The sequence below is a fragment of the Carcharodon carcharias genome, chromosome 8 (assembly GCF_017639515.1).
Source record: "Carcharodon carcharias isolate sCarCar2 chromosome 8, sCarCar2.pri, whole genome shotgun sequence".
Classification (NCBI taxonomy): Eukaryota; Metazoa; Chordata; class Chondrichthyes; order Lamniformes; family Lamnidae; genus Carcharodon; species Carcharodon carcharias.
Window position 1 is genome coordinate 163435708 of NC_054474.1, and position 15350 is coordinate 163451057.

The window sequence follows — 15350 nt, forward strand, 5'->3', positions numbered from 1 at the left end:
ACTCTCTCACCAGCAAGAATGAGGAGGTCAGGGAATTAAGGTGGTGGGGCAAGGGATAGAGGCAAGCAGCATTATTATGACCCCCAGCTGAGGGTACCACTGGACAAGCCTGATCTCAGGGTGGAACCTCGTTTGATAGATCTTACCTTTTATTTGTTTGTTTAGATATGTGGAAAGGGGCTACTGAACAGAGTCAGCTAATGAACTTTTAACAAAAACATAAAACATTTATTAAACAAGAAGATTAACTATATTACAATACTCCTTCAACCACAACTATACCTTTACAGATACAGATTTGTAAGGATAACACAAGTTACAAAAGCTACCTTATACTCTAATATTCACAGTAAGTAAACAGTGACGAAAGTATAATAATTTTCATAATATTTTTACGGTTTATTGTGAAATAGGTTTATGGGGGGCCAGTATAGGTGGTTCTGTGAGACAAATAGACTCTTGGAGTCAAGTAGACTGCAAGCTTGAAATTCTCAAAAGAAGCTAGATGCTTTACATACTAATGAGTAAACATGGATGCTGGCTTAGCATGTAAGATTTGAAGGCAATTTTCATTTTTAGATAAATGAAGGGATTGGTGGATTTCAAAGGGATCTTAGTCTTGTTTACCACTAGCCAGATAAGCAAGGCTAAGGTGCGCGTTTATTTTTCCCAAAGGTTACTGACAATATTGGCAACATGAAAGTTTTTATATTGAGGCAGATATAGTTTCAAAGACATATGGAACAATGGATTTTACATATTAAAAAGAGAGAAACATATAAAAAGAAGAATGAAAGGCTATGTGGAGAAGACCATGTAACATCCAACAGGAGTTGTGAAACAGCATTCAAGAAGCCTCCAGCCATTTGTGCATAAGTCTGATATGTAAAGTAACTGAAGTTTGGGAAAACCATTTGGAATTCCACTGTCAAGTGGGTATTGTACTAACTTGCTGGTTCTGCTTTAAATCTAAAATCTATTTTTGGACTGTTGCCTTAAAGGGGGTGTGTAACTGGGAGTCAGGTCGGTTAGGAATTTTAGGATTTGTTATAGTAGGAAGCAATTATAGTCATATGTATGTGGTTGAAATCTTTTATTTTGTCAATAAGTATTTTAATTTAATTTTTAAAAAATCTCCAAAGGTCTTAGTGGATTCATTACTTCTGAATTCAATGCATCTTCTCGTAATAAATACAAATTGCAAAACCATTGTCATAGTGCGACCAAGTTTCCCTTGTGGATTTGGTCCACCTGGCAAACATCATCTGCCACATCATAACAAAACTAATAGGCGACCTGTGATCAGGCGTGACACATTTGGAAACCAAGTGACAGATGGCACCAGACAGATGCTATGGATCTCTCCTCATCGCCGCCCAGTCACTTGTTACACTGTGAGCCAACCAGCCTCACTGAGCTCCATTTTTCACACGAGGGTTTGTAATTTCCACTTTCCAAGAATTCGCCTTGGAATCTTCTCCTAAACTGCACTCTTAGGCACCTTTCGCAAGGGTTCACCTCCAGGGTTTCAAACTCTCCTTCAAATGTTCCTCTCCCCGGATCACTACATGCATTCAAGCTTTCTTCCACGCACTCCTTCTCACCAACTTTACTGTCAATAGTACATCAGTGTTTCACATGCCTACAGCAAAGTGTTACAGGTCCTCAGTTGCCACTTTCGATCTTATGGCTTCAAGCCTTTATATTGCTTTGACTCTACTTTCTGCAACTTGGAGCTTTAAGCTTGGTGCCTTTCTCTGCCCACACTCAACTTCACTTAACAGGATTTTTTCCAGGCTCCTGTCTTTCCTTTGACTAGAAGGTCTGCTTGGGACTTTCTCCTGTTCCACTCCCCTGGATTCTTGGGCACTTTCTTCTTTAGCTTGGGACTGGCTGTCCCTTTTACTCCAGGTTCTTTCCGGCAGCTACTTTCAACCAACTTTACCTTGAGACTGGCTATCTGCCTTCTACGCTTCTTCTGCCTGGCAGCTGTCTTCAAAACCAACTGAACTCAAACAGCTTCCAAATCAAACTTATGTTTCCAGTTTTGTGTGTGCGCGCGCATTGGGGGGGGAGGGGAGGTTGTGCGCGCGCATTGGGGGGGGGAGGGGAGGTTGTGCGCGCGCATTGGGGGGGGGGAGGGGAGGTTGTGCGCGCGCATTGGGGGGGGGAGGGGAGGTTGTGCGCGCGCATTGGGGGGGGGGAGGGGAGGTTGTGCGCGCGCATTGGGGGGGGGAGGGGAGGTTGTGCGCGCGCATTGGGGGGGGGAGGGGAGGTTGTGCGCGCGCATTGGGGGGGGAGGGGAGGGTGTGCGCGCGCATTGGGGGGGGAGGGGAGGGTGTGCGCGCGCATTGGGGGGGGAGGGGAGGGTGTGCGCGCGCATTGGGGGGGAGGGGAGGGTGTGCGCGCGCATTGGGGGGGAGGGGAGGGTGTGCGCGCGCATTGGGGGGGAGGGGAGGGTGTGCGCGCGCATTGGGGGGGAGGGGAGGGTGTGCGCGCGCATTGGGGGGGAGGGGAGGGTGTGCGCGCGCATTGGGGGGGAGGGGAGGGTGTGCGCGCGCATTGGGGGGGAGGGGAGGGTGTGCGCGCGCATTGGGGGGGAGGGGAGGGTGTGCGCGCGCATTGGGGGGGAGGGGAGGGTGTGCGCGCGCATTGGGGGGGGAGGGGAGGGTGTGCGCGCGCATTGGGGGGGGAGGGGAGGGTGTGCGCGCGCATTGGGGGGGGAGGGGAGGGTGTGCGCGCGCATTGGGGGGGAGGGGAGGGTGTGCGCGCGCATTGGGGGGGAGGGGAGGGTGTGCGCGCGCATTGGGGGGGAGGGGAGGGTGTGCGCGCGCATTGGGGGGGAGGGGAGGGTGTGCGCGCGCATTGGGGGGGAGGGGAGGGTGTGCGCGCGCATTGGGGGGGAGGGGAGGGTGTGCGCGCGCATTGGGGGGAGGGGAGGGTGTGCGCGCGCATTGGGGGGAGGGGAGGGTGTGCGCGCGCATTGGGGGGGAGGGGAGGGTGTGCGCGCGCATTGGGGGGAGGGGAGGGTGTGCGCGCGCATTGGGGGGGAGGGGAGGGTGTGCGCGCGCATTGGGGGGGAGGGGAGGGTGTGCGCGCGCATTGGGGGGGAGGGGAGGGTGTGCGCGCGCATTGGGGGGGAGGGGAGTGTGGGTGTGTGCGTGTGCGGGGAGGGTGTGCGTGTGCGGGGAGGGTGTGCGTGTGCGGGGAGGGTGTGCGTGTGCGGGGAGGGTGTGCGTGTGCGGGGAGGGTGTGCGTGTGCGGGGAGGGTGTGCGTGTGCGGGGAGGGTGTGCGTGTGCGGGGAGGGTGTGCGTGTGCGGGGAGGGTATGCGTGTGTGGGGGGGGCAGGTGTGTGTGGGGGGGTGTTTTTGGTTGGGGCTGGGTTGTGTGTGGGGGGGAGGGGAGTGTGTGTGCGCGCATTGGGGGGGAGGGGAGTGTGTGTGCACGCATTGGGGGGGAGGGGAGTGTGTGTGCACGCATTGGGGGGGAGGGGAGTGTGTGTGCACGCATTGGGGGGGAGGGGAGTGTGTGTGCACGCATTGGGGGGGAGGGGAGTGTGTGTGCACGCATTGGGGGGGAGGGGAGTGTGTGTGCACGCATTGGGGGGAGGGGAGTGTGTGCGCGCGCATTGGGGGGAGGGGAGTGTGTGCGCGCGCATTGGGGGGAGGGGAGTGTATGTGCGTGCATTGGGGGAGGGGCGTGTGTGTGTACGCATTGGGGAGGGAGGGGAGTGTGTGTGCGTGTGTGGGGAGGGTATGCATGTGTGGGGAGGGCGGGTGTGTGTGGGGAGGGCAGGTGTGTGTGGGGAGGGCAGGTGTGTGTGGGGAGGGCAGGTGTGTGTGGGGAGGGCAGGTGTGTGTGGGGAGGGCAGGTGTGTGTGGGGAGGGCAGGTGTGTGTGGGGAGGGGGAAGAGTGTGTGTGCGCGTGGAGGGGGGGAGTATGTGCGCGCGCATTGGGGGGGAGGGCTGTGTGTGCCCGCGTTGGGGGGTAGGGGTGTATGTGTACAAGGGGGCAGAGGGGTGTGTGTGTACAAGGGGGCAGAGGGGTGTGTGTGTGCGTGGGGGCAGAGGGGTGTGTGTGTGCGTGGGGGCAGAGGGGTGTGTGTGTGCGTGGGGGCAGAGGGGTGTCTGGGGGGAGTGTGTGTGTGGGGGCGGAGGGGTGTGTGGGGGGAGTGTGTGTGTATGGGGGGGTGTGTGTGTGTGTGTGTGTGTGAGAGAGTGTGTGGGGGGTGTGTGTGTGAGTGTCTGGGGGGGGGTGTGTGTGTGGAGGGGTGTGTGTGCGCGCGAGTGTGGGGAGGTGTGTGTGAGTGTGTGGGGCAGGTGTGTGAGAATGTGTGGTGTGTGTGTGGGGGGGGGTGGTGTGTGGGGGGGTGTATGTGTGAGGTGTGTGTGGGGGGGGTGTTTGTGTGGGGGGGGTGTAGGAGTGTGTGTGTGTGTGTGTGTGTGTGGGGGGGTGTGTGCGGGGGTGTGCGTGTAAGAGTGGGGGACACCTGTTGCTAGGCAACAGCACAGTTTTTCTACTCTTGTGTTTGCTTAATCTCTCTTATGATCGTAAACTCTCATTAGAAATGCAGGCACCTGTTAAAGTGAAACTAAAAACTCAACTTGACAAATTCAGAAATACATATCAAACTTATACTTTAAAAGCTAAAACTCATTCCCAACACCCATAAATATAGCTTACTTAAATTATTTCCTAACAGTATTCCAATGCATATCTATTTCCTACCATCTTACCCGTCTGAAAACAGGCACAGGAGGGCCATCGAGGTCTAATTCACATTGGAAAGTACAGGCAAATAATGCAATTGACACCACAATGCATTTTAAGTTAGAGATTCAGGAGATCTTTTCTCCTGAGTTGAAAGTCAGATTTATATCTGATGGGTTCAATGGTATTTGAGAAATAAATTCTTACTTCCTTGAAATCTGTTATAATTTCAGTATCAATCATCAAAGAAAACAGCTTCCTACTACCAATCTTGTTCCTTTACAAAGTCCTACAAAGTTTAGGATTCAAGTTTCACAGCAACATTGACCCAGAACTTCGATCTCTGGATGCTGTGACCGGATGTACCTCAAAAGATGCCTGTGGGGACCTGTTGGAAGTCCCGATGCATTGACCACGCAGGAATTGCATGGGAAGCTTGGCTTTCTGATGGGCAATTCCCCCGGAAAAAGTCTCCAACTCTTGAGTTGGAGTCAGAGACTTCAGAGGGTTACGACTCACTTACCTTAATAGTTACCCAGGAAATGTTAGACAAGACAAAATTAGGTCCAACTCCTGGGTAACTATACAACTGACCCCCGCCCCCCTCCCCACCACTAACCCAACCTTACTACGCTATCACCCGGCCCACCTACTTCACTCACACACATTCACTAACAGTGAAAACTACTTAAATGTTTGAAAGTTTTTTTAAGTGTCAGTGTACAAGAATATTTACCAAAATACAGCAGCTAGTACCATAAAAAGGAGGCGTGGATAGTTTTCCCCTGGCAATCCTGCACTAAGAGAAAGGGCTCCCAGAACAGATATGCTCCACATCTCTGGTAAGGTTTAGTTCAGAAGTCCGGGCCAGAAATGTGGAGCTCCAACATAAGGGGGAAAAAAAATAGGAGCAGAGAGGCAACCTGATTGATTGTAATTCCTCCCATTATAATTGCTCCTTTCTCGAGTCTAAGTTTGTGTGGTGACATGGTGTTAAATAGTGTAGAAACTCTGGAGGGTACTGACTGTTATTATCTTTGTCTATAGAGTCAATGCTGATGTATTCTTTTAATTCACCTGACAGCTTTTCTGAAAACTTTTCATTCAAATCTAGTAAATCATTTTTCGCACAAAGAATAACTCTCGAATAATCTGTATCAAATAATTGGCCCATTATTCTGCCACACTTAACCAATTCCATCATCTCGCCCAACTCTCCCATCAATCCCACTGCTCATGGAAAGAATCCCTGCAGCCGGGGTTACCACAAACCAAAGCTCATGGTGGCTATAAAATCTCAAAAACATTGGTCACTGAATTTCAGCACAGCCCAAACAGTGGATATGTAAAAGTTTTGTTCACTTGAATAGTGAAAGCCAGTAGTACAATTACAGATTTTGCCCTTCCAAACTTTAGTTAAAACTGGGGAAACTATGGTGAAGGATGGGTGGTTATAGCTTGCTCACCTGATTATAAAAGTTATGGGAATAATTTAAAATGATGCAACACTCAACCACTGTATTAAAGCATTTCAGCTTCTGTATATTAGACGTAAAATTGCATCAATTCTAGTATGGTAAATTTATGTAGAGATAATACATCCTAGATACAAATTATAACTCCGTCTGTGTAACAGAATAACAATTAAGTATCTAATTTCACACCCATCCATGTCTGCATAATAGAATACTATTATGTATTGCATGTCACACCCTTCTCAGCATCTGGCAGCTGCATGTACATCAGGCGCTCCAGTCCTCTGCGAGCCTCACGTGCACCAAGCTGGCCCACCAAATCAACCTACTGACCAACCTAAAAACAGTCCAGATAGACAAAAACTGAGTACTATTGTTTTAGATACAGAAAGTCCCTACTTAAAGATGTGGTTGTGTTCTTGAAAAATCACGACTTTATGTGAAACAACTTTAAGAGTGAATCGTGGGTCCCCATAAGAATCAATCTTAAATCCTCAGTTAGGTTCCTTCAGACATTTCCTGCCCGGGAAAAAACCAAATGTACAAGTTGAATTAGTATACCGTACAGGTGCAGCACTATGCATTCCTGGCTGGAATAACTTGTAAAATAGTATCACCGACTATAACAGAAATATTATATACATTGAAATTAGATAACACTAAATCACCCAAATAAGCCCTGAGCAGCACAGCTTCTGTGTCTCACCCACAAGACTCCTGAAACAGCTTAACTTTTTGCTTGTTCTCCTTTCTCACTGTCTCTCTCTCCCTCATCTCCAGAGCTGGACCCTGAGGCCTACATTTATTGCGTTTGTTTAGAGGGCATTTAAGAGTCAACCACATTGCTGTGGGTCTGGAGTCACATGTAGGCCAGACCAGGTGAGGACAGCAGATTTCCTTTTCTAAAAGGACATTAGTGAACCAGATGGGTTTTTAACAACAATCGACAATGGTCATCATTAGACTTTTAATTCCAGATTTTTACTGAATTCAAATTCCACTATCTGCCATGGCAGGATTCAAACCCAGATTCCCAGAGCGGCCAACAGTCTCCTGTCCCTGCCTTATGTGCCTGCTCCTGGATCTCAGGCCTCAATCTCTCCCTGCAGCCTGAGCCTCTAGTGACTGGAGCAGCAGCTTGACATCAGAACATGGCAATGGCTAGCCCAGAGCGTAGCCAACATAAAATCAAAAATGGCAATGTAAAATTTGAAAAAAGGCCCAAAAAGAGTAGACAACATTAAAGAAAAACAACTTTAAACAGGGCTATGTAAAGCTTAGACTGGCTGTACTTGGTCTGCTGTCATGAAGGGGTTCACAAACTGTTCCAGCCAGGTGAGGAACAGGTAATAGCAGGTTGCTGATAATTTTTATATACAGTCCAATTCTCCTTCCCAAAATAGGGAAGAGTGAAAAAAAGAAAATAGGCAGTTGGTTTGCTGCCACTGTTCCTAGGAGACTAATGACAATGAAGCACATTGCTGTTATTTCTTTGCTGGAGCGTTAATTTCTGCTCACTGTGATAATCTTACAATGAGGTCACATTTCATCCTTCATTGAAAAGCACAGGCCATATTAGTAAAATGTGCATTAATATTTACAGTGGCTTTAGGAAAAAAAAGAGGGAATGAAGGAAGGGAAAAAAAGAACATTCATACACTACCATTCACATCCTCCAGATGTTTCAAAGCACCTCCCATTCAATAAAATACTTTTAGAGAGTCATAAATATGCAAGAGGTAGTCTTCTAACATTAGGATTAAAACATATTCGTTGGGGCATCAACTTGCCCAATAGCTAATTAGGAGTATTTTTTTCCCACCCGTGATATCTGTTTTAAGCAAGGCAAGTTTAATATTTAAAGCCAATTATTTTTAATGGAGTGGTAAATTAAAAAAGGGTACTAAAGTACTTGCTAAGATGCATCATAAAAAATGATACACGTTCACCAGTCTCAAACCTTACCAGACAATTTAATTCCCCATCACAGCTCTGAACTTCCTTTCTTGTAAATGTATGTAAACTGAACAGAAATTATGATGCATCCTGGAATGTTTTTTGATCATACAATGGTACAGATACTGTTGTAATTTTCACAGCATTTTACCTGATCTGCAAAATGTTGGTATTCTTCTGGCAAAATCCAAGAACGAGGATAAAACTTGTATTCTTCAGGGAATAATTGCTGCATTGTTCGAACTGCCCGACTAAAATTGATTTTACGCACTAGTTCCGTCATGCCTAAAAGGAATAAAGGAAACTGTAATTAGAAAAATTTTAAAGATGACAAAACATGGCTGAGTTCAACAGATCAGCTTGATATAAAGTATATTAATACCGATTATACTAAAAAGCAAACAAAGATTTATCAAAAACAGGAGGCTAAAAAAGCAATATGCTTCTAGCATTTACACTGCATCCAAAAAGGAAGCTCAATATTCAAAAATAAAGCTCTTGAACATGATACCATTAAAACATGTCAAGACTAACTTGTCTGAACTGAGCTACACTTGAAGACTCAGCCTTCTGCATCCCTGTTCTACTACTCATAATTTAAAGTAACTTTGATTAGCTTACAGCCATTTCCCCCTGTCACAGTTGTTCCTCGCTGACCCCATGACTGGTCTACTGGTTCAACTACTTTTTATTTAAGATTCAGCTACAGTCTGTTCTTGGGCAGAGATTCATTTCTCTACCACCTCCTGGTCTTTTGGTGATCTACAATTTTGTTATTATCTTTCTAACCCATAACAAATTCTGTGCACCTCCTGGAACTTTATTCCCACAGAAATACCTCCATCAGTGCAGATACTCAACTTTCAAATAACTTCTTGGCTTCACTTGCTCACTACAGCAGTCTCTGAAATTGATCCACAATTCATCGATGCTCCATGCCAGCTCCACCCTATCTCTGTCAACTTTTTACCACCGCAGGATCTCTGATTTGAACTCTGGATCCCTCCAATGTTATTCTCAGTTTACTACCATGATATGCATCCTAGTAATTGCTACGTAATTAGTCATATATAACTTGAGTTTTCCCTGCATTCATGCATGTGCAATTTGACTGCTGCTCCAGACCAGAGCCCCATCACTTCCATTTTCATTTTTAACCCTCCCCCATTTAACTTCTTTTCTCAATGCCTCTCTGAGACCACTATCACCTGTTATCATCCTCATTTTATCTCTCCCCTCTTGGGTACTATGTCCTCCCAAATCCCTACCCCTTCAGAGCTCCTCTACCTTCCTGTTCTTCTGCCATCATTCCAGGATAAGCCTACAGTTTTCCACTGTGCCTCTCTTGGCATCCTCCAAAAGGGCCTACTGAGGCACTTATCACTGCCTCCTTACAAATAGCAACGCAAATGCCCCATCATGCCCACTCCCTGACATTCCCACAGAGCATGTCTGCTAGGGACTAGTCTTGACAAATCTCCCAGTCGTTCCTCCCAATGTTGACCCAGCCAGACGACCAGTTATTACTGCCTGCTTTGCAGCTACCTCCAGAATGTCCATTCATTTTCAAACAATGTCTCTGCCATCCATGAACTTATTGTGGATGACTGAATCAACAAAACGGTTTTAACCGGAACCTGAATGAGCGGTGATAAAATCTGTTAAATGGAGCTTCTCCAGCTCTACCTTCCACCACTTACCCTGCCCAGACCGTCACAATGGCAGTGTGGCTCTTAATCATGAAAGCACAGCTTGATTTGTTCCCTTATTGCTCTGGCACTCTCCCCTCCTTCGAGTATGTCACCTTGTTCCATTCCTCTTGCTTATAATACTCCATTTTTTAATCGCTTAGCCAAGTATTTTGCTGACTTTCACACAAAGATATCTTCACTGCTTTCTTCCCTCAACCTCTGAACCGAGTGACTTATCATCATCCTCCTCCGTTTATCATCCGCGCTTACCTGAGTTCACTGCCTTCAACCCGTATTCACATCCAGCCCTTGACTGTGCAATCTTACATGGCCTCACTATTCTTGTCTTATCAATCACAGATAAGGTGATCTCTAATCAATTACTTATATTCCTATCCATCTGCAGCCTCCTACCAACTCTACTTACTTCTGTATTTCCCCCCGGCAAAAACTCTCCCAATTCACTTACAACTGCACTTTCAAAATCCCAAATGTCGAGCCTTTGTCCCTCCATTCACCATGAAATTTCTGCAGCTACCATGTCTTCATCTCCATCGTTGATGCCCCAGGCCCCATTAAGACCATTACTCTCTCACTCCACTCCTCTTCCCCCACTCCCTTCTCTCAAGGAATGCAGAAGAATGAACATGGCGGATGTGGCTTAGCCATTCTGGCAGGTTCAAAGTACCCTCAGGTCCTGCTCGTCTGCCAAAACTGCCCACTATATTCCAGGATGATCCTAGAATACAAAGATAACCCTCCGCTTTTTTTCTCTACTGCAAACCATCTTCTTAAACCCCTCACTCATGCCACCACCATCAGTCTTTGCCACTTCACTTCCTCCCTTTAGTCCAGCAAGCTAAGATTCTTCTAAGGTTCCCCTTACCTTAGCAACCTTATTCTAGTTTCTCTCCGATCTCTCATGTTCTCTCAGAGCTCATCTTGCCACGAGACCCACCTCCTGTTCCTCCAACCCTATTTCCACTAGACCACCACTCAACTTCCCTTCCCGGCAACAATAGAACCAGACTGTTTGAAACCTTGGTGTCATATCTGACTCTCTGGTGAGCTTTTGGCCACATATCCACAGCATCACCAAGACTGTCCATTTCTACTTCACTAACGTCATCCACTCAGCTCATCTGCTGCTGAAATCTTCATCCATCTTTTAATTACCTCTAGATTTGGCTGTTCCAAAAGACCCAAAACTCCCTCAATAAACCTCTTGGCCCTCCTTTAAAACCATTAGACCATAAGACACAGGAGCAGAAATTAGGCCATTCGGCCCATTGAGTCTGCTCCACCATTCAATCATGGCTGATAAGTTTTTCAACCCCATTCTCCTGCCTTCTCCCCGTAACCTTTGATCCCTTACCAATCAAGAATCTATCTATCTCGGTCTTAAATACACTCAATGACCTGGCCTCCACAGCCTTCTGTGGCAATGAATTCCAAAGATTCATCACTCTCTGGCTAAAAAGTTTCTCTTCATCTCTGTTCTAAAAGGTCTTCTCTTTACTCTGAGGCTGCTCCTCAAAACCTACATCTTTGACCAAGCTTTTGGTCATCAGCTATATCTTTATATTCTCAGTGTCAAGTTTTGTTTTATAAATGTTCCTGCAAAGCACTTCTAAACACTTGTTATAAGTGCTATATAAATACAATATGTAAAAGCTAAATCCACAGCTATTTATGTAGCAAACTGCATATTCTATGGTATTATTAACAGCCACCGAGTTTTCATATTTGTTCTTAATAGTTCTGCAAAACAAACAAGTTTTTAAATAAATATATGGCTTGTTTCTTCATTTTATATGGGCAGCAATATTAATGATCCATAGGTTTTCCAGCAGACACAATACAATGCAGTGAAACAATCAGGGATACCATCCAGCATGCTGTTTGGCACTACCACTGTGCTAAATGGGATAGATTCAGGTTAGATCTAACAGCTCAAAACTGGTCATCCATGAAGTGCTGTGGGCCATCTGCAGCAGAATTATATTCAACCATAATCTATAACCTCATGGCCTGGTATATCCCTTACTCTACCATTCCCATCAAGCCAGGAGATCTACCCTGGTTCAAGTGCAGGAAAGGATGCCAGGAGCAGCACAAAGCATACCAAGATATAAGGTGCCAATGTGGTGAATGCATTCCAAACAGTGAAAGCAGAATGCAATAGACATGGCTAAGTGACCAATGCACCAGACCAAAGCTCTGCAGTTCTGCCATATCCAGTTGAGACTGGTAACCAGAGGATGCAGTTCCACAAATATCAATGACAAAGGAGTCCAGCAAATCAGGGCAAAAGACAAGGCGGAAGCCTTTCAATCATCTTCAGCCAGAAGTGCCAAGCAGATAATCCATCTCTGCCTCCTCCCAAGGTCCCCAGCATCACAGATGCCAGTCTTCAGCCAATTTGATTCACTCCATCTGATGTCAAGAAATGGCTGAAGGGAATGGCTATGGGCCCTGGCAACAGCCTGCAAATAGTACTAAAGACTCCAGAACTAGCCACGCCCCGAGCCAAGCAAGGTGGTACATCCTGTTCAAAGTAGGACAAAACCAATCTGTCAATTACTGGCCATCCGTATACAGTAATCAGCAGCAAACTGATAGAAGATGGCACTTACACGACAATGAGTGGACTCAGGCCTTAAAAGAGTGCCGGGGATGGGTGGGGGTGGGGGTGGGGGTGGGGGTGGGGCGGGGTGGGCGCAAGGCTGAGAGCAGGCCCAGAGGCTAGCTGCTGCTTGAGCTCAGGCTGTGGACTGCCCACATTTGCAGAAAATCCAAGTGTGATGTCACAGAGAACCAGGTAAGTTAATAGCTGGTGAATATTTTGCTTGTTTATCTTTTAAAGAACTGGTACAAATTATTGGTAACTAAGGTTTTATTCATAGTAAGGTTTTGTAGCAGTAGTAAAGCTAATTGGGAGTAGTAGATTTATTAATTAAAATTAGTCAAAGTAATAAATTAATTAACACATAATAAAGATGGCAGGGCAAGTGATGGGTTGCAAATGCGGAATGTGGGGTTTCCTGGGCGCCAGTGTGATCCAGGGCAAACAAGCCTGCAGTTAGATGCCTGCAAATTGAAGAGCTTCGGCTCAGAGTCATTGAGCTGGAGGCTGATCCAAAGGCACTGCGATGCATTGGATGGGGGTGGGAGGAGTGGGGGTAGAGAGAGTTACCTTGACACTTTGTACCAGGAGATGGTCATACCACTTCGGCTAGGCAGATCTTTAGAATTGGTCACCGGCCAGGGACAGGAGGGTGTGACAGCAAGTCAGGCAGGTAGGGGGATTCAGCAGGTGGTGATGGAGCAGCTTCAGCCTCTGACTTTGTCCAACAGATACAAGGTGCTTGTTACCCTGTGTGTGGATGAGGAGAAGGACTGCAATGTGGATGAGCAGGCAGGCTACAGCACCATGATGATGCATGCCATTCAAGTGGGGGGAACAAAGAAGAATGTCATTGTGACAGGAGACAGTATAGTCAGGACTGCGACCCAGAGCTCCAAAGGTTGTATGGCCTGCCCGGTGCCAGTGTTAAGGACATCTCCTCACAGCTGGAGAGGAACTTGGAGTGGGAGGAGGATCGTCCATTTGTCACGGTCTATGTGGGAACCAATGACAAAGCAGAATGTCATTTCTGGTTCTGCCTAAGAGACTGCCTAAAATGCAGAAAATCAAAGGTAACAATCTCTGGATTGTTACCAAAGCCACGTTCCAATTGGCATAGGGTCAAGCAGATTAGAAAAATAAACGTGCAGCTCAAAAAGTGCTGTAGGAAGAAGGGGTTTCGATTCATGGGGTACTAGCATCACAACTGAATGAAGAGTGAGCTATTCCATTGGGATGGGCTACACTTAAACTGGGCTGGGACTAGTGTCCTGGCCAATCATATAACCAGGGATGTGGACAGGACCTTAAAACTAACAGAGGCAGAGGTAGTGGGGGCAAGGTGGGGGGAGATGGTGTTCAAGTGAAGGGAGATTTAGAAATCCAAAGAGAAAGTTCGAGGCATTGGAGGAGTATAGCAATCTGAGTAAAGACAAGCAGAATGGGGTAGGAAGGGGTAGAGAGTATAACAAAAATTGTACATCAACGAATAAGGGTCATTGCAGGAAATAGAAATAAAATAAAAATTAAATTAGAAGTTCTTAAACTGAATGCATGAAGCATCTGCAATAAGATAAATGAACTTGTTGCACAAATAGAGGTAAATTATTTAGATCTAATCACCATTACAGAGACATGGTTACAAGGTTGGGAAATAAATATTCCAGGGTACACAATATTTTGGGAAATCAGACAAAATGGTAAGGGGGAGAGGTAGCCTTGATAGTAAAGGATGACATAAGAGCTTTAGAGAGAAGGCGTTTGGCTTCAGAAGATCATTAAGTAGAATCAGTATGAGAAATTAGAAATAGCAAGAGTTAGAAAACACTGGTGGGTGTAGTTTATAGGCCTCCTAATAGTAATTATACTGTTGGACAAAGCATAAACAAGAAATCATTGGAGCTTGTAACAAAGGCAACGTGATAATTGTGGGACACTTTAATCTTCATACAGGTTGGGACTATCAAATTGGCAAGAGTGGTCTAGAAGATCAGTTTGTTTCTGTGATAGCTTCTTAGACCAATACATCTTGGAACCAATTAGGGATGAAGCTATCTTAAATTTGGTTTTGTGTAATGAAGCAGGGCTAACCAGTAATGTCATAGTAAAAGATCCATTGGGAAACAGTGATCATAGCAGGTTAAATTTGAAAGTGACATACTCCAATCATAATACCACTGAATTCCAGGTTAAATGTGAAAAAGTGACACACCTCAATTGCAAACAAGAATGTTAAACTTAAACAAAGCCAATTACATACCCATGAGGGGAGAACTGGCTAAAGTAAACTGGGTAAACAGATGGAAAGATATGGCTGTAAATAAATAGCGGGAAACATTTAAAGAAACAATTCAAAATGTCCAACAAAGGTACATTCCATGGAAAAACAAAAATTCAGCCAGAAAGATCAATCTGCGGCTCACTCAGGAAGTTAGGAATAGTATTAGATTAAAAGAGGCTTACAAATATTGCAATAAACAATAGCAAGTCTGGGATTGGATTGGGAGTGTTTTAGAAACCAAAGGGCAACCAAAAAGTTGATAAACAGGGAAAAAAAATAGAATGAGAGTAAGCTAGCCAGCTATATAAAAACAGATTGTAAAGTATATAAAAAGGAAGAGAGTAACTAAAGTTAATGCTGGTTTGTTAGAATCAGAGACAGGTGAAATTTTCATAGTGGCAGAGGCGTTGAACAAATATTTTTTGTATCTGTCTTCACAGTAGAAAACACAAGTTTCATTCCAGAAACAGATGGTAAACTAGAGGCTAAAAATTAATATCTGAAAAAATTAAGGAAACTTAAGGGACAAAAATGTGACAAATTCCTGGGGCCGGATGGCCTACATTCTAGGGTTCTAAAGGAGATAGTGGGTGCACTGGCTGTAATTTTC

The 15350-nt window shown here is 45.8% G+C and overlaps 1 protein-coding gene across 2 annotated transcripts in view; it reads right to left on the minus strand.

Moving 5' to 3' along the window:
* ttll11 (tubulin tyrosine ligase-like family, member 11) overlaps positions 1-15350 on the minus strand; it is a 235691-nt gene that overhangs the window by 195811 nt on the left and 24530 nt on the right. For both annotated transcript variants that reach the window (XM_041194133.1, XM_041194134.1), the window contains exon 3: positions 8294-8427. In XM_041194133.1, coding sequence (XP_041050067.1) covers positions 8294-8427 — 134 coding nt within the window. The remainder of the gene's footprint in view (positions 1-8293; positions 8428-15350) is intronic.